The sequence below is a fragment of the Empidonax traillii genome, unplaced genomic scaffold, assembly GCF_003031625.1.
Source record: "Empidonax traillii isolate 1590-97213 ecotype Southwest subspecies unplaced genomic scaffold, ASM303162v1 scaffold1649:size159791, whole genome shotgun sequence".
Taxonomy (NCBI): domain Eukaryota; kingdom Metazoa; phylum Chordata; class Aves; order Passeriformes; family Tyrannidae; genus Empidonax; species Empidonax traillii.
The window spans coordinates 88,288-103,364 of record NW_020956842.1 but is presented as its reverse complement, the minus strand read 5'-3'; the positions used below and the strand labels follow the sequence as shown (position 1 = coordinate 103,364).

Sequence of the window (15,077 nt, the reverse complement as noted above, 5' to 3'; positions counted from 1 at the left end):
AGCTGGCGTGAGTGCCTTCTTGTTCATTAATTAGCTTAATTCGGGGCTGCAGGAGCTGTGTTGGTTTTGTCTCTGTGAGATACTGGGGGGGTTGAGAGACTGCCATCACCCAAGACACCTGGGACAGCTCCAACCTGTTCCTTTCCTTCCTTTCCCTGTTCTTCCAGCTTGCGGAAGATCAAAGATCACGACCCGGATTTCAGCACTAAAACCTTCCCAGAGAAGGCTCAGGAGATATTTATCGAAGCTCACAATTCCCTGGCAAAGTAAGACCCTCCCCTGACTGATATGGGTGTTGTAGGACCTGCTGAGATGCTCTGGTTTTCATGGAATCGTGGAAAGATGGAGTGGTCTGGGTTGGGAGGGACCTTAAACTCATCCAGTTCCACCCTCCTTAGGATTAGAAAGACAAGGAGGGATTCCCAGGTCCCTCTTCCCCCTCAAACCATTCCATCATTCCATGAAATGGCACTCCACTGGCTGGCTCTGCTTTCCAGTAGCAGATTTCAAACCTGCCTCTCTCTCGGCTCCAGCTCCAAACATCAATAAAACATTTAGGTCAGAAGTGGCTCCCCCCCTTCCTGTGCCCTTTCCCTGGAGTTGTGTCAGCTCAGCTCACGTTCCAGTTCGTTTTTCCCAGCTGAGGATTTGGCTGTTTTCCCAGGAGCCTGTGTGTCTCCTGGCAAGGCAGGGATTTGGGGGGAAGCCTCTTTGTGGTGCTCAGGTAACGGGCTGTGTTTCCTTTGCAGTTTCAACAAGCAGAAACTTCACTCGCTGGTGACCGAGCGCTGCTACCCCGTGAGTGTCTGCCTGCAAAACTGTGGAATCCTGGAATATCCTCAGTGGGAAGGGACCCACAAGGATCAAAGTCCAACCCCTGGCTGTGCCCGGGACACCCCAGCAATCCCACACTGTCCCTAAGAGCGCTGTCCAAACCCTCCTGGAGCTCTGGCAGCCTTGGGGCCGTGACCAAACCCTGGGGGGTCTGTTCAGTGCCCAACCACCCTCTGGGGGAAGAACCTGTCCCAAAATCCAGTCTGAACTTCCCCTAACACAGCTCCAGCCATTCCCTGGAGGGAAATAATAACAGCTGATGACTGAACACCCTGTTGGATGCAGCACTTTGTGTTCTGAGTCGAGCTGGTGCTGCTTGTTTCTACCCCTTGCAGGAGATGGTCCGTGGGAACAGGTACAAGACCATCAGGTGGAGCTTTGTGGAGTCCCTGGAGCCTCCCAGGGTGGTCCACGTTCGCTGTGACAGCGTCGTGAACAGGGGCAACCTGTACGGGCAGGTGACCGTGAGGATGCACACGCGGCAGGTACCGTCCCGGGGCCCCCAAACCCCGTCCAAGCTGTATTTTTCTTTTTTAATTTTTTTTTTTTTTGGCTGTTTTTGCAGATTTTGGCCATCTACGACCGCTTTGGGCGGCTGATGTACGGCGGGGAGCAGGTGCCTAAGGATGTCCTGGAGTATGTGGTGTTTGAGAGGTACCTGGTGAACCCCTACAGCTCGTGGAGGATGCACGGGAAGATCGTTCCCGAGTGGGCCCCTCCAAAGGATCCCATCATCAAGGTAATCCCGCCGGGGAGAGGCACCAGCCTGGCTGGGAAATGCAGATTCCCGGTTAAACAGGGGTAAAGACAAGGCTGAGCCCCCCGGAAGGGGAGGGTGGTGGGTTGATCCACGAGCAGAGCTGTCTAACTGTCACAGGGGTGTCACCTGGAGCACCTGGAATAGGAGCCAGAGGGCAGGTGGGGGATAATTTGGGGGGTTGTTTCTCCCTGTGCCTGACCTGGCCAAGTGCTGCAGGGGCTCTGTCTCCCTGTGGGACTAAAAACAGCCTCTAGAGAGGAAGGAGGTGAGAATTCCAGTGTGGTGCAAGGCCTGCCATCCCACCCCATTCGCCCTCTGTGTTTTCCCTGTGCTGCCTCCATCCAGTCCCCTCTCTGCTCCCCTTCCCTCCCCTCTGCAAGGTGGAGCAGTTCAGAGCTGCTGATTCTGTTCCTTGCTCCTCCAGACGGTGATGATTCCTGGCCCAACCCTGGACCCCTCACAGGAGTATGAAGAAGTGAAGTAGGACGTTCTGGAACCTGCACAGGGACAGCAGTGCCAGCAGCCTGGGAGGGAGGGAGGGAGGACTGGGAGTGTCTGTGGAGGCAGCAGGTTGGATGTGGCTGTGCCTGCCCTGGGAACAGCCAAGGAACAAAGTGGCTTCAGAAATGGCCTCCAGTCACCCCAAATTTGTCCTTGAAGGAGCAAGAGGGGCTTGGGAGAGGGATTTGAATGAGCCCTGAGAAGGGCTTTACTCTGTCCAAGGACTTTGTGTGCTGCAGCTTCACTCTCCCTGTGTTTGTCCTCAGGACCATTCTCTGTCCTGGGTTTCCATTGTGAGAGCCCTTGGCTCTTGGAGAGCCCTTGGAAATGTGTCCAGACATGGGATATTTGTCACTTCCATGGGAAGTGTCACAGACCTGCTGCTCATTCATTAAAACCTCCACCAGTAGCTGCTGGCACATTGTTTTCCCGTTCCCCCTCCCTTTTCCTACTGATTCCCAACCTCCTTTAAAACAAAACAGGGAAAAGCAGCAAGAACCCTTTAAATCCAATTCTTTGGGGAGGGGGGTGCTGGGACTGGGCTCCTGCAGAGTGGGAGTTTCCCCAGGGGGCTGCAGCACAGCCCTGACAGCTCAATTTGATTTCATTTTTGGCTCCTTGCGAGGCAGCCTTTCCCCGGGCTGGGGGGTTTGGTGCCTGGGACAGAGCTCGTGGCTTCTGTGCTGGCACTGGGGGACTGGCACCATCCTGTGGACACAGAGACATTTGCATCAGGCCCTGGTTTTGCTGGATGGCTCGGGAAAACACATCCCCAGAGGTTGCCTTTCTCCAGGGCTGGGAATAAACCTTGTCCCTGCCCTGCTCAGCCCAGCCAGGTCCCTCACAGAGCCAACTACTCGCTGGTCACCCAGTGACAAAGCGTTTTCTTCTTCAGCCCCGTCTTGCTTTTTAACTCAGCCATTTCCAGAGCACTTTTGTTTCATCCCTGAGAGTCCCGGGCATTTTTATCCCTGCCTTGAAAGAGATTTTGCAGAGCTGTTAAAAAAAAAAAAAAAAAAAAGGAGCTGTGACTCGTTCTGCTCGCAGCGTTTTCGGCCTTTTTTTGTGAATGATGTTCTTTTGGAAGGGCAGAACATCATCCCTGTGCTGTGTCGGGAGAGGAGCCAGCAATGGAATCCCTTTCATGTCTTTTGGAAGCCAGAGGGGTGTCACAATCTGTCTGTTCCTGAAAGAACTTTCTAAATGGAGCCTCTGCCTCCGCCTCGCTCGGGAGCTGAGGAGGCACCCGGGGCTCTGGAGTGTGGGAGCTGAGCCAGGAGCAAAAATAACTCCCTGGGAGCTGCTGGCTGGGTGAGCTGGGACAGGTGGGGGTGCGACTCCTCAGCCCAGACCTGCTCAAGGGATTGTCCAGCCTGGAAAAGGGAAACTTCAGGGTGAGCTAATTGTGACCCAAAGGAGCTCCAGGAAAGATGGAGAGAGACTGTTCAGAAGGGCCAGGACAAGGGGGATAGCATCACAACCACAGGGTTAGGTGGGATGGTGGAAAGGAATTCTTGCTTGGGAGGGCGAGGAGGGGCTGGGATGGATTTCCCAGCCCCATCCCTGGAAGTGTCCAAGGCCAGGTTGGACGGGGCTTGGAGCAGCCTGGGCTGGTGGAAGGTGTCCCTGCCCATGGCAGGGGGTGGAGAAGGAGATGGTCTTCAAGATCCCTTCCCACCCAAACCATTCTGGGATTCTGTGAGGTTCTCCAGCTCTGGCTCTGAATGAAAAGGGTAGTTTTTTGTGGAAAATGTCTGGCTTTTTGGGGAGAGTGGCCTTTCCATGGCCTTTCCTTCCAGTCGAGCTGCACGTGGCCCCCCATCTCCCCCTGCAGCTAAACCACTCCATTCCTGGGTTCCCTCCACAGCCCCTTCCTGGGGGTTCCCCCAGCTCTTCCCCACCCCCACAACGGAGCCTCTCAGTGCACACCCTGTAACAACACCCTTTATTTGCTGTATTTACATGTCCTTACACAGCACAGACCCCCAGCACGGGGGCTCTGTGGGTGGGAGCAGCCTCCAGCCCCAGCCTTTCCCTCCCTGAAAGCCACGTCTGCACTGGGATCTGTGGATGGAGTTACTGGTGTTCCCACGGGCACACGTCAGGCTGGGTGTCCCTCTCACCCCCCTCTCCGTCCCGGGGGCTCCCCCTGGCTCTGCCCTGGCTGTGCTGGGTCGGGGTGGGATCCACACTCTCCTCCTCCCAGGGACACACCTGGGAGGTTTTCCTCGTGTCTGTGCTGGGCTTGGCAGGGGCTGAGGGAGCCTCTTCTGCTTCCCAGGGACAAACCTCAGCCAGGCCAGTGCCAGGGCTGGAGCTGCTGCCCACCCCTGGGGGCTGGATGCCGGGCAGGAGGCGGCACAGGGGCTTGTGCTTGGCCTCCCCATCAGAGCTGCCCTTGGATTTTTGCAGCGGGGCTGTTGGAGACCCAACACTGGCTCCTGCCACCGGCTTTGGCTTTCCCATCCCGGGCTGGGAGGTTCTGTCAGCTCCCTGTGAGTGCACACCTGCTTTGGAGCTTTCCTTCTCTGACCCCGTGGGCTCTGCTGCTTCCCAGGGGCAGATTTCAGATTTCCTGCTCTCTGTGCTGTCAGATTTCTTGGATGGTTCCTTCTCCATCACAGTTTTCAGGGAGGGATCCTCTGTGTCGGTGCTCTCCCAGGGACAGATTTCTGCTCTGTCACTGGATTTGGGCTCCTGATCCTCCCAAGGACAGATCTCTGCCTTCAGGCTCTCTGTGCTCTGGGATTTCTTTGAAGGTGATTTGGGCAGTGCTGTGCTCCCCGGGTGGGGTTTGATGGGAGGTTGCTCCGTGTCCACGCTCTCCCAGGGACAGATGGACTCACGGTCTCTGCTTCCCTTCTCCATAGGTTTGGAGGCTTCTTTTGGTGGGACTCTGTCCTTCCCTGGAGCTGCTCCCCTCTCCTTCTGAGGCTCAGCCCCTTCCCAGGGACAGATTTCTCCTCTGTCACTGGATTTGGGCTCCTGATCCTCCCAAGGACAGATCTCTGCCTTCAGGCTTTCCTTGCTCTGAGATTTCTTTGCAGCCTCTGCACTCCATGCAAGAGGTTTGGATGGAATCTGCTCTGTGTCCGTGCTCTCCCAGGGACAGATTTCTGCTCTGTCACTGGATTTGGACTCCTGATCCTCCCAAGGACAGATCTCTGCCTTCAGGCTCTCTGTGCTCTGGGATTTCTTTGAAGGCTCTGTGCTCCCTGGGTGGGGTTTGGCAGGAGGTTGTTCCATGTTCATGCTCTCCCAGGGACAGATGGACTCACGGTCTCTGCTTCCCTTCTCCAATGCTTTGGAGGTGGCCACTTCTTTTGGTGGGACTCTGTCCTTCTCCTTCTGAGGCTCAGCCCCTTCCCAGGGACAGATTTCTCCTCTGTCACTGGATTTGACTTCCTGGGCCTCCCAAGGACAGATCTCTGCCTTCAGGCTCTCCATGCTCTGGGATTTCCCTGAAGGTGACTTGGGCAGCTCTTTGCCCACAGCATGGGATGTTCCCGAGGGTTCCTGTGTGCCCAGGCTCTCCCAGGGACACACAGCCTCCCTGTCACTGCTGCCCTTCCCTGGGAGTCTGTCCGGGCTGGCCAGCGCTGCCTGGCGCGTGATGCGCTTGTCCCCCCTGGAGCCCTCCTGGGAAACCTGCTTTGCCTTTGGCTGCTGGCAGGGAGGTTCAGCCCCTTCCCAGGGACAGATTTCTGCTCTGTCACTGGATTTGGACTCCTGATCCTCCCAAGGACAGATCTCTGCCTTCAGGCTCTCTATGCTCTGGGATTTCTTTGAAGGTGATTTGGGCAGTGCTGTGCTCCCCATGTAGGGTTTGGCAGGAGGTTGCTCCATGTCCATGCTCTCCCAGGGACAGATGGACTCACGATCTTTGCTTCCCTTCTCCATACTTTTAGAGGTGACCACTTCTTTGGGTGGGACTCTGTCCTTCTCCTTCTGAGGCTCAGCCCCTTCCCAGGGACAGATTTCTCCTCTGTCACTGGATTTGGACTCCTGATCCTCCCAAGGGCAGATCTCTGCCTTCAGGCTCTCTATGCTCTGGGATTTCTTTGAAGGCTCTGTGCTCCCTGGGTGGGGTTTGGCAGGAGGTTGTTCCATGTCCGTGCTCTCCCAGGGACAGATGGACTCACGGTCTCTGCTTCCCTTCTCCACTGCTTTGGAGGTGGCCACTTCTTTTGGTGGGACTCTGTCCTTCTCCTTCTGAGGCTCAGCCCCTTCCCAGGGACAGATTTCAGCTCTGTCACTGGATTTGGACTCCTGGTCCTCCCAAGGACAGATCTCTGCCTTCAGGCTCTCCGTGCTCTGGGATTTCTTTGAAGGCTCTGTGCTCCCTGGGTGGGGTTTGATGGGAGGTTGTTCCATGTCCATGCTCTCCCAGGGACAGATGGACTCACGGTCTTTGCTTCCCTTCTCCACTGCTTTGGAGGCTTCTTTTGGTGGGACTCTGTCCTTCCCTGGAGCTGCTCCCCTCTCCTTCTGAGGCTCAGCCCCTTCCCAGGGACAGATTTCTGCTTTGTCACTGGATTTGGGCTCCTGATCCTCCCAAGGACAGATCTCTGCCTTCAGGCTTTCCTTGCTCTGGGATTTCTTTGCAGCCTCTGTGCTCCCTGCACGGGGTTTGGTCGGAATCTGCTCCGTGTCCAGGCTCTCCCAGGGACAGATCTCCTCCTTTATGCTCTCCATACTCCGGGATTTCTTGGACTCAGCTTTTTCCAGGCTTTTCCTGAGGAGCTCTGCGAAGATCCCGGTGTCCCTGCACTGTGCCTGCCGCCCACCCCTCTCTGCCAGCTTTGCTTTGCTGTCTTCCACTCCTCTGGATCCTGGTTTGCCTTCCCTTTTGGAGGTGTCCTGCCTCAATGCCTCCTTCCCTGCTGGAGCTGCAGCCTCTTCCCAGGGGCAGATTTCTGTTTTAGGACGTGGCTCATCCTCCACTTCCCACGGACAGATGGTGGCCTTCTTGCTGTCCACAGATCCAGCTTGCTGGGATGAGGGTTTGGGCACAACTGGGAGCCCCATCCCAGGCTGCTCCTCACCTTCTCCGGATTTGGGGGATCCCTGCTGCCCAATCCCTTTGTCTGCAGCCAGAGCTGCCTCTCCCACTCCCCCTGGGGCTGCTGCCTGTGGGGAAATGCCACTTTTCCCTTGGGAGACGTCACCATCCCCTGACTTGGCTGCGTTGGACGAGGCCGTTCCCCTTTCCCAAGGGCAAACTTCCACATCCCCGTCAGCTCCCACTGCCTCCCAGGGACACACCGAGACCCGGGAGCTCCTCCAGGGCACTTCTGGAGTCCTGGAGCTCCTGGGAGCAGCTCTGGGGGGAGGTTCCCCAGTGCCAGCCCAGTCCTCCCGGGAAGCAACGGCCTCTTGGCGCAGCAGGGCTGCCCTTCCTGCTGGGATTCCAATGGATCCCGGGGGAAAAACCTCAGCCCTCGGCTTCTCCCTGGCCTCTCTCTGCACGCAGGTGGTGGAGGGTTGGTGGCTGCTTGGGGTGGGCTTTGCAGGTGGCTGCTCCTTCTCCGTGTGGTCCTGGGGCTGGATGGGCCCGCTGGTCCCCTGGAGCCCTTTGGCTGTTCCTTCCTCCAGTGTGACTGCAGGAGCATCCTTCCCTGGATCCGCTGCAGGAATGTCCTTCCCCGGATCCACTGCTGGAACATCCTTTCCTGAATCCACCCCAGGAGCCCCATCCCCTTCCTGGGGCTCCACCTCTATTTTCCCACTGGGCTGCTCTGCCACTTCGTCCCCACCGGCTGTCCCTGGTGCCAGACTGTCCCAGTGTCCTCCTGCCCCGCTGTCCCCCCAGCCCGTGGCTTCCCCGGGGGTGGCAGCGTTGTTGTTGTGCTGGTAGGGGACTGTGTACCCACGGGTGAGGGGCTGGGGCCTCTGCCTGCCCCCCTCGGGGCTTTGGGCAGCGGGGTCTGGGCCGAGCCCCCCGAGGGACACAGCCAAGGCCCCTGCCATGCTGGGCTTCTCCCTCCTGCTGCTCCCCCTCTTCCTGAAGCTCCCCTCGCTCTCCCTCTTCCCCCTGAGGCTGCCCTTGCCCCTGGAGCGGTTCAGGGCTTTGATGGCAAGGCCCAGAGTCCGGAAGGTCCTCGCGGGGCGCGGCCTGGGCTCGGGGTCGGTGGTCTCGGTGTCACCGGGGGTCCCCGAGTCTGCTGCCTTGGCGGATTTTTGTTTCCTGCTCAGGATCTCGTCCTGGATCATCTCCCAGGGACAGACCTGTGCCGAGATGGGGGGTGGGGTCAGCAGACCCGCAGGGGGGGACGCGTGTCCCGGCTCTCCTGCCGGTGCCGGGGGGTCCCGTGGTGGTTCCGCCGGCTCCAGGGGGTCCCCAGCTGGCACCGAGAGCCTCCCCAGGCTCTCGTAGCGGACGGGGGGCGCGGGGGGCGTTTTCCTCACGGCCACCCGCACCTTCCTGGGCGGGCGGGCGCTGTCGATGCTGACGCTCTTGACGGGCGCGTAGGTGACGTGTTTCTGCACCTTGGCATCGCCCGGGGGGGACACGTCCCCCTGGGAGCAGCTCTTGGCGGGGACTTTGGCCCTCCCGGCGTCCCCGGGGGGCGCATGGCCCGGGGGGTGCCGCGAGGCCGGGGCTGAGCGGTGCCTGCTGCTGTGCCAGCCCTCCCGGGCGGCCCGGCTGGCGGCCAGCAGGGCCTCCTCCCGCGCCCCGGTGACGACGCTGTGCGACTTCTGCAGGGGGGGCGCCCGGGCCGGGAGCCTCTGCCAGTGCCCTGACAGGTTCTGGGCGCTGGCCGACTTGCACACCAGCGGGGCGGCGTCCAGCGAGTCGCTGTCAGATTGCTCCAGGGTCACCTCCATCGCCGGCGAGGGCTCCTCGGGGGGGACGATGCTGGGGGTGGGCGACCCTCGGGGGGGCCCCTCGGAGCTGCGGGACTGGCGCAGGGCGGAGGGGCGGCGCCGGGACCCCTCGTCCCGCGCCCTCGTCCTGGCGGAGGAGCCGTGGCGGCCCGGGGTGCTGCCCCGGTCCCCGGCGCTGCTCCGGCGGGACGAGGCCTCGGCCAGGTCGGCCCCGCGGCGCAGGATGGAGCGGGCGAGGCTGCGGCGGGAGCTGCGCTTCCTGGGCAGGTGGGGGTTGTTGGCCGCCATCCCCCACGCCTTGTGCGCCTCCAGCTGCCGGTAGAGCTTCTTCAGCTCCTCCTGCGCCGGGCACGGCAGAAAGAGGGGGGAGAGAAGGGCGCGTAAAGCGGGGGGCTGGAAAAAAAAGCCCCCCCCAAACCTCCCAAGCTGCCCCCCACGCCCCCAAACCCTCTCCCCCACACTGCCCGACCCCTCCAGCCCAGGTCACACAGAGGGTTTGCCCACCCGGGGAGGGTCCCCCTGAACCCCCTTTCTCTCCCCCCCCTCCCTCTGCTTTGCATCAGGAAAAGATTGCGAAAGGCACCTCTTACTCTGCGCAACCAGCGTCAAAAGAAGGTCCTGAGTGTGCCACCCACCCGAATGTCATCGGGGTCGAGACTGTGCTCGCTCCAGGCGGACGCGATGCTGCTGTTCATGCAGGAGCCCGAGCGCCGCATGTCCAGCTCGTCCTCGTACACCTCGGCCGTGATCTCCTCCCGCAGCGGAGAGCCCGTGTGCAGGAACTGGGGGGGGGGGGGCACGAGAGGGCACTCACTGAGGGGTCCCTGCGGTGCCAGGGGCCCCCAGCCCCAACCCCCAGAGTCCCTGGGCTGAATGTTGGAGTCACAGAATTACTGAGGTTGGAAAAGCCCTCTAAAACCGAGTCCAACCGTTAACCCACGTCACGGCTAAACCGTGTCCCCAGGTGCCACATCCATGGGTTGGTGATTCCACCACCTTCCTGGGCAGCCCATTCCAAGGCTTTACTACCCTTTCTATCAAGAAATTTTCCCCCAAATCTGAGCCAAACCTCCCATGGTGCCACTTGAGGCCGTTCCCTCTCCTCCTGTTCCTGTTCCCTGGGAGCAGAGCCCAACACCCCCCCGGCTCCCCCCTCCTGTCAGGGATTGCAGAGCCAGAAGGTCCCCCCTGAGCCTCCTTTTCTCCAGGCTGAGCCCCCCAGCTCCCTCAGCCGCTCCTGCTGCTCCAGCCCCTTCCCAGCTCCGTTCCCTTCCCGGGACACGGTACCTTGGGGATGAAGAGCAGGGCCAGGGTCATGGTGATGGTGCCATGGGTGTGGGCGAAGAAGAGGAGCAGAGTCCAGTCAGGATGCAGGGAAGGGACGATGAGGAACCTGGAAGGGGTGAGAAGGGCAGCACCAGGTCCCACCAAGGCACCCACAGCCCCCCCTTCCCACCCCAGACCCCACAGCTTCCCCCTGCCTGGGGATCCACAGTTTCCCCCCCCCCGCTGGGGGCGGTTCCTGAGCATCTCCAGGGATGGGAATCGCCGTTCCCAGCCCCTCCCGGCCCCGTGCCCTACCTGACCACATGGAAGGCGGCAGAGATCATGAGCTCGTTGTGGAGGGCGATGCCCATGTAGCGGGGCTCGTGGAAGGCGGAGGGCACGGCACGGGTGGCGTAGCACAGGAAGCTGCCCCACAGCAGGAACAGCATCTCGGCTGTGGGGCGGAGCAGGGAGCGACGCTGAGCACCCACCCCTGGCACCCTGCCACCCTCGGCGTGTTCTGGGGGGCACCCACGGGACCCCACTGGGGGTGGCCTCACCGATGACCATCATGTAGTCCCAGCAGTCGTGGCCGCAGATGTAGAAGTGGAGCCCGTGGGTGGTCTGGGTGCGGATCACCAGCGGGATGTTCTTGTTGATGTTCTCCAGCATCCCGATGGTCCAGGCCGCCAGGAACCACAGCACCAGGAGCAGGATGGGCGCCAGCATCTTCAGCACCCGCCCGCTCGACACGTAGGGAGCCCGCTGGGCCGAGCGGGACAGGAACACCTTCAGCACCCTGGGGGGGTGGGCACAGGGGTGAGCCCCCTGCCCTCCCTGCTGGGGAGGGGTCCTGAGCCCCCCGCCCTGGGTACCTGTACAGCTTGAGGGTGATGGTGCCGTAGACGGTGGCGAAGCCGAGCATCCGCACCCAGCGCAGGACGATGCAGCGGAAGATGCTCGGCTTGAAGTACAGGATGAACACCTGGAGCGGTGGGAGACCGGGATCAGGGATGGGCTCGGGATGGATCCCGCCTCCAGAGCCTCGGAAATCACCTGCTTTCAATCCAGCCCCCCCCTTCCCCTTGACCCTGCAGGCTCCACCGCAGCTCGTGCGGGAGGGAGAGGGGATTTGGGCAGGGATTAATTCCCGCAGCCAGCGGGAGAAAAGGGATTTGGTTTTCTGAGAAGGTTTATACTGCAGCCCCCAGGGACCGTGCCAGCAAAATTAACAATTAGGTGGAGCCGTGCCCGTGCCCTGCTTGGGGCAGTTCCATCCTGTGAACTCCATCCCGGAGGTTTCCAGCTCCAGGGAACAGCTGGATACTTACGGGGAAGTAGAGGAGGAGGGATCCGAACAGGATGGTCTCCAGGAGGATGATTCCTGACGCCCGGATCCTCTGCAGGGACAGAGGTGTGAGGGTGCAGCCTCAGCTGGTGTCCAAGGGGATGGAGCCAGGGCAGGGGGATCCCCCCTCCCCGGGACCGCAGGGTTTGGGCTGGGAGGGAAGCGGGGCAGGGGGTGACAGCTGAGGGGGAGGACTTGGGGACACCTTGCCTTGCTCCGCCTGAAGTGGTAGGAGATGAGCATGCTGAGGAAGATGGCCAGCATGCAGCAGGTCTGGCACGACAGCACGGCCGCCCGCAGCACCGGGTCCTCCTGGATCAGGCACGGCCTGTCGTCCTCGCAGGTGGCACAGCCCGGGCGGCAGGGCCAGCACGCCAGGCGGGACCCCCCGTCCGACCCTGGGGACAGAGAGAGGGCAGGGTGGGATCACTGCACCCAGGGGGATCACTGCACCCAGGGGGGATCACTGCACCCAGGGGGGATCACTGCACCCAGTGGGATCACTGCACCCAGTGGGATCACTGCTCCCAGGGGGGATCACTGCACCCAGGGGGATCACTGCACCCAGTGGGATCACCTCATGCAGGTGGAATCACCGCATCCCAGGGCTTGGTGGCACTTCCCGTGCCAGGGCACACGTTCTGGCTTCCCAAAGCCCCCCCAGCCCTGGATCCCACTGCTGTATCCGTGGATAAAACTGGGTGAAGCGGGGTCCCCGGGGCCGGGCACGACACCCACCTGCCCAGGCACTGCTGGCCACTCCACCGGCCCCGTAAAAGCCCGGCTTGCACCGGCACAGGTACCTCCCGAGGACGAAGCCACGGCTCTCCTGGGGGACACACTGAAGGGGACAGGCTGAGACACGCAGGAGGGCAGGGGTTTGTCCCCCACCCCACGTGCTCCCCCCATCCCCACATCGCCCCCCACCCCAGGGGCTCCGGCAGCTCCCAGCTCACGGCTACCTGACCCCACACCATCCTCCCCCACCACGCTCAGGAGGAATCAGTGGTTAAACATTTCAGAATTAAAAGCCAGAGCTTGGCCCCAAATCCCTCCCTAAAACCTAAATGGACACCTAATGCAGCCGAGCGCCCTAATCCTGCCCAGCCGTGACGGCAGTGCCAGGCCAGGCACTGCTCCCTAATCCCCCCCGGCGCATCCTGCCCCGAACGGGCCGGGCTGGCTGCCCTGCTGGGCATTGTTGTTCGCTGGAGGGATGCCCAGTGCTGAGCCCGGCCCTCCTGAGGGCACCGCCGGCAGGAAACAGCAGCTGCTGACGCCTTTCCCACGTGGGGACAGTTTTTGGCCGCTGGGGTTGGGACTCCAAGGCCGGGGGGACGTGGGGTTTGCCCTGGCTGGGGGTGATGATGGTGGAGCCGAGCCCTGAAGTGCTCGGGCATCACCGGCTCAGCCGGCAGAGGGGATGGGGGAGCTGGGGGGCTGTGCCCACGGGGCTGGCAGCCCCCGTGCCCGCCGTGCCCGGGGCAGGCAGCAGGCGGGTCACCCGCCGAGGCTGGCGGTGGCGAGGGAAGATTTGCACAATAAACCCCTCGCGGCGGTGCGAGAGCAGCTGAACGAAGCAGATGGATCGGCCGGGAGAGGATAAAGCTCAGCCCGGAGGGAGGGACACGGGGCAGGGGCAGCCCGGGGGGTGGTTGGGTGTGGGGGTGCCCCAGGGCTGCCCAGGGGTGCGGGGATGGGGTGTGGGGTACCTGGGTGCTGTTGAGGTCACAGCGATGCGTGTCCGAGAACCAGCCCGGCCCACTGGCGCACTGGTCGATGGCCACATCCCGCAGCTCCACGTCCACCCGCACCACACCCCTGTGCAGAGGGGTGGGCTCAGCCCCGGGGGTCGTGTGGGCCCACCCCGTGCCCCCCACCCAGCGTGGCCGTGCCCCACAGCTGTCTCTGGGACGGGCACGGTGGGGATGGGGCTGGTGTGGGGACTGGGGCAGGGGGTGATGAGGTGTCAACAATGTCCCCAGACCCCCAGACAGGGATGTCCCCCCTCGGAGCCGTGTCTGGAGAGGCTGGAGCAGGGGCAGCAGCTCCTGTGTGTGAATTCTGCCTCTCAGAAGGGGCTTTAATGCAACCGGTTTGGAAATAGTGGCTATTGGGGTGGGTCTCTGTGGGATTAACCCCCTTCCCTGGGTTCTCCCAAGGGGAAACCACTTCCCCCTGGGAAATGGGGCCATGTCCCCTCTCTGGGAGTAATCTCAGCTGCTCTCTCCTCCCCCCATCACCTCCCTCCGTGGCTCCTCACACAGTGGGTGCTGGGGTGAAGCAGGGACCCCCCAGCCCGGGGACACCCCCAGTTCCCAGGGGGGGTCCCAGCCTGGCTCACCCACCCCCAGCACGGCCGTGACAGGGGGCTCTGGGGGCGGCAGTGCAAGGTGGGCATCACGGGGGGGGATCGAGGGAGGGCAGGGGTCACCTCCGTGCCCGGGGATGTGCAAACACACACGTGCAGTGCTCACACACACCCCGAGGGACACAGGCAGGGTGCTGGCACACCCCGGGGTGACACCTCCAGCTTCCCCCCCCCAACCCCAACACACACACGGGGCGCCCCCCAGCCCTCCTAACATCCCCCTCCCCAACGAGCCACTTACTTGAACTCGGGGCTGAGGTCCGGTTTGAGCCCGTAGAAGGCGGAGGAGAGCGTGACCGCCCAGGCGGGCAGGAACCTGCCGTCCCGGCACTCCAGGAATGGCGGCGACCACCTCACGTGGCCCGGGTCCCCCACGTAGCTGTCCCCCCGCTGCCACTTGGGGGTCTCCATGCTGCGGAGGTCGTTGCTGAGCACGCGCTTGCGGAGCTGGGGGGTCCGCTGGGACTTGAGGGCGTTGAACCACTCGTTGTCCCAGCTGAGGTTGCCCAGGCTGGGGGCGGAGGCCGACACGTCCTGCAGCAGGATCTGCCCGTCCCCCTTGGTGGCCTGGAGCATCAGCCGGGGCTTGGGGGCCAGCGGGTGGGCGTCGAGGGCCAGCACCGCCCGGCGCACCCACGGGTGCCCCTCGGCCAGGCTGCGGACCAGCGCCTGGTACCACTCCACGTCCTCGGCCACGCTGGCCTCGCGGATGTCGTTGGTCTGGAAGAGCATGTTGAGGAAGTTGGCGGTGTGTGCCAGCGCCTCGGGGGCGGCCCGGAGGGCGGCTCGCAGGGCCGGGGGGGGCCCCGGACCGGGGGGTCCCGCTGCGACCCCCCCGCTGCAGTTGGCCCGGGCCAGGCGCTGGGCATCGCCCGTTTGCAGGAACGCCAGCGCTGCCGCCGAGCCCTCGGCGTCCCCCGGCGCTCCCGGCTCCAGCGTGGGTGCCCACGAGGACGAGGCGCCCGGAGACCACCCTGCCGGCCACGGGGGTCTCTCCTGCGGGCGCTGCCCCGCCGTGAGCACCGTGACGTGGACCAGCACCGCGTGGACGCCCCAGAGCAGCGGCCAGCGGCGCGGCCCCATGGCTGGGGCTCAGCGGAGCCCCCCGTCCCCCGGCGGCCCCCCCGGCCGGCCCGGGGGGCACATGGCCGGCAGGGACCCCCGCGCTG

The 15,077-nt window shown here is 62.6% G+C and overlaps 3 protein-coding genes across 4 annotated transcripts in view; 1 reads left to right on the top strand and 2 right to left on the bottom strand.

The window, feature by feature from the left end:
• Positions 1-2,526, top strand: part of MRPL45 (mitochondrial ribosomal protein L45) — a 3,956-nt gene extending 1,430 nt beyond the window's left edge. For both annotated transcript variants that reach the window (XM_027908184.1, XM_027908183.1), the window contains exons 4-8: positions 168-266; positions 750-798; positions 1,170-1,319; positions 1,400-1,573; positions 2,019-2,526. In XM_027908184.1, coding sequence (XP_027763985.1) covers positions 168-266; positions 750-798; positions 1,170-1,319; positions 1,400-1,573; positions 2,019-2,078 — 532 coding nt within the window. In that variant the 3' untranslated portion in view covers positions 2,079-2,526. The remainder of the gene's footprint in view (positions 1-167; positions 267-749; positions 799-1,169; positions 1,320-1,399; positions 1,574-2,018) is intronic.
• The window catches only part of LOC114070654 (puromycin-sensitive aminopeptidase), a 51,218-nt gene extending 45,658 nt beyond the window's left edge, over positions 1-5,560 (bottom strand). Inside the window, exons 1-2 of the mRNA XM_027908182.1 lie at positions 5,552-5,560; positions 4,107-4,118 (exon numbers count right to left, since the gene is read on the bottom strand). The gene's annotated coding sequence lies outside the window, so the exon portion shown is untranslated. The remainder of the gene's footprint in view (positions 1-4,106; positions 4,119-5,551) is intronic.
• GPR179 (G protein-coupled receptor 179) overlaps positions 1-15,077 on the bottom strand; it is a 32,553-nt gene extending 17,476 nt beyond the window's left edge. Inside the window, exons 1-13 of the mRNA XM_027908185.1 lie at positions 14,150-15,077; positions 13,250-13,358; positions 12,276-12,378; positions 11,748-11,935; positions 11,521-11,589; positions 11,065-11,174; positions 10,750-10,988; positions 10,505-10,643; positions 10,211-10,316; positions 9,559-9,705; positions 7,441-9,262; positions 6,176-7,140; positions 4,188-5,911 (exon numbers count right to left, since the gene is read on the bottom strand). Of these exons, the coding sequence (XP_027763986.1) occupies positions 4,188-5,911; positions 6,176-7,140; positions 7,441-9,262; positions 9,559-9,705; positions 10,211-10,316; positions 10,505-10,643; positions 10,750-10,988; positions 11,065-11,174; positions 11,521-11,589; positions 11,748-11,935; positions 12,276-12,378; positions 13,250-13,358; positions 14,150-14,991 (6,563 nt within the window). The 5' untranslated portion in view covers positions 14,992-15,077. The remainder of the gene's footprint in view (positions 1-4,187; positions 5,912-6,175; positions 7,141-7,440; positions 9,263-9,558; positions 9,706-10,210; positions 10,317-10,504; positions 10,644-10,749; positions 10,989-11,064; positions 11,175-11,520; positions 11,590-11,747; positions 11,936-12,275; positions 12,379-13,249; positions 13,359-14,149) is intronic.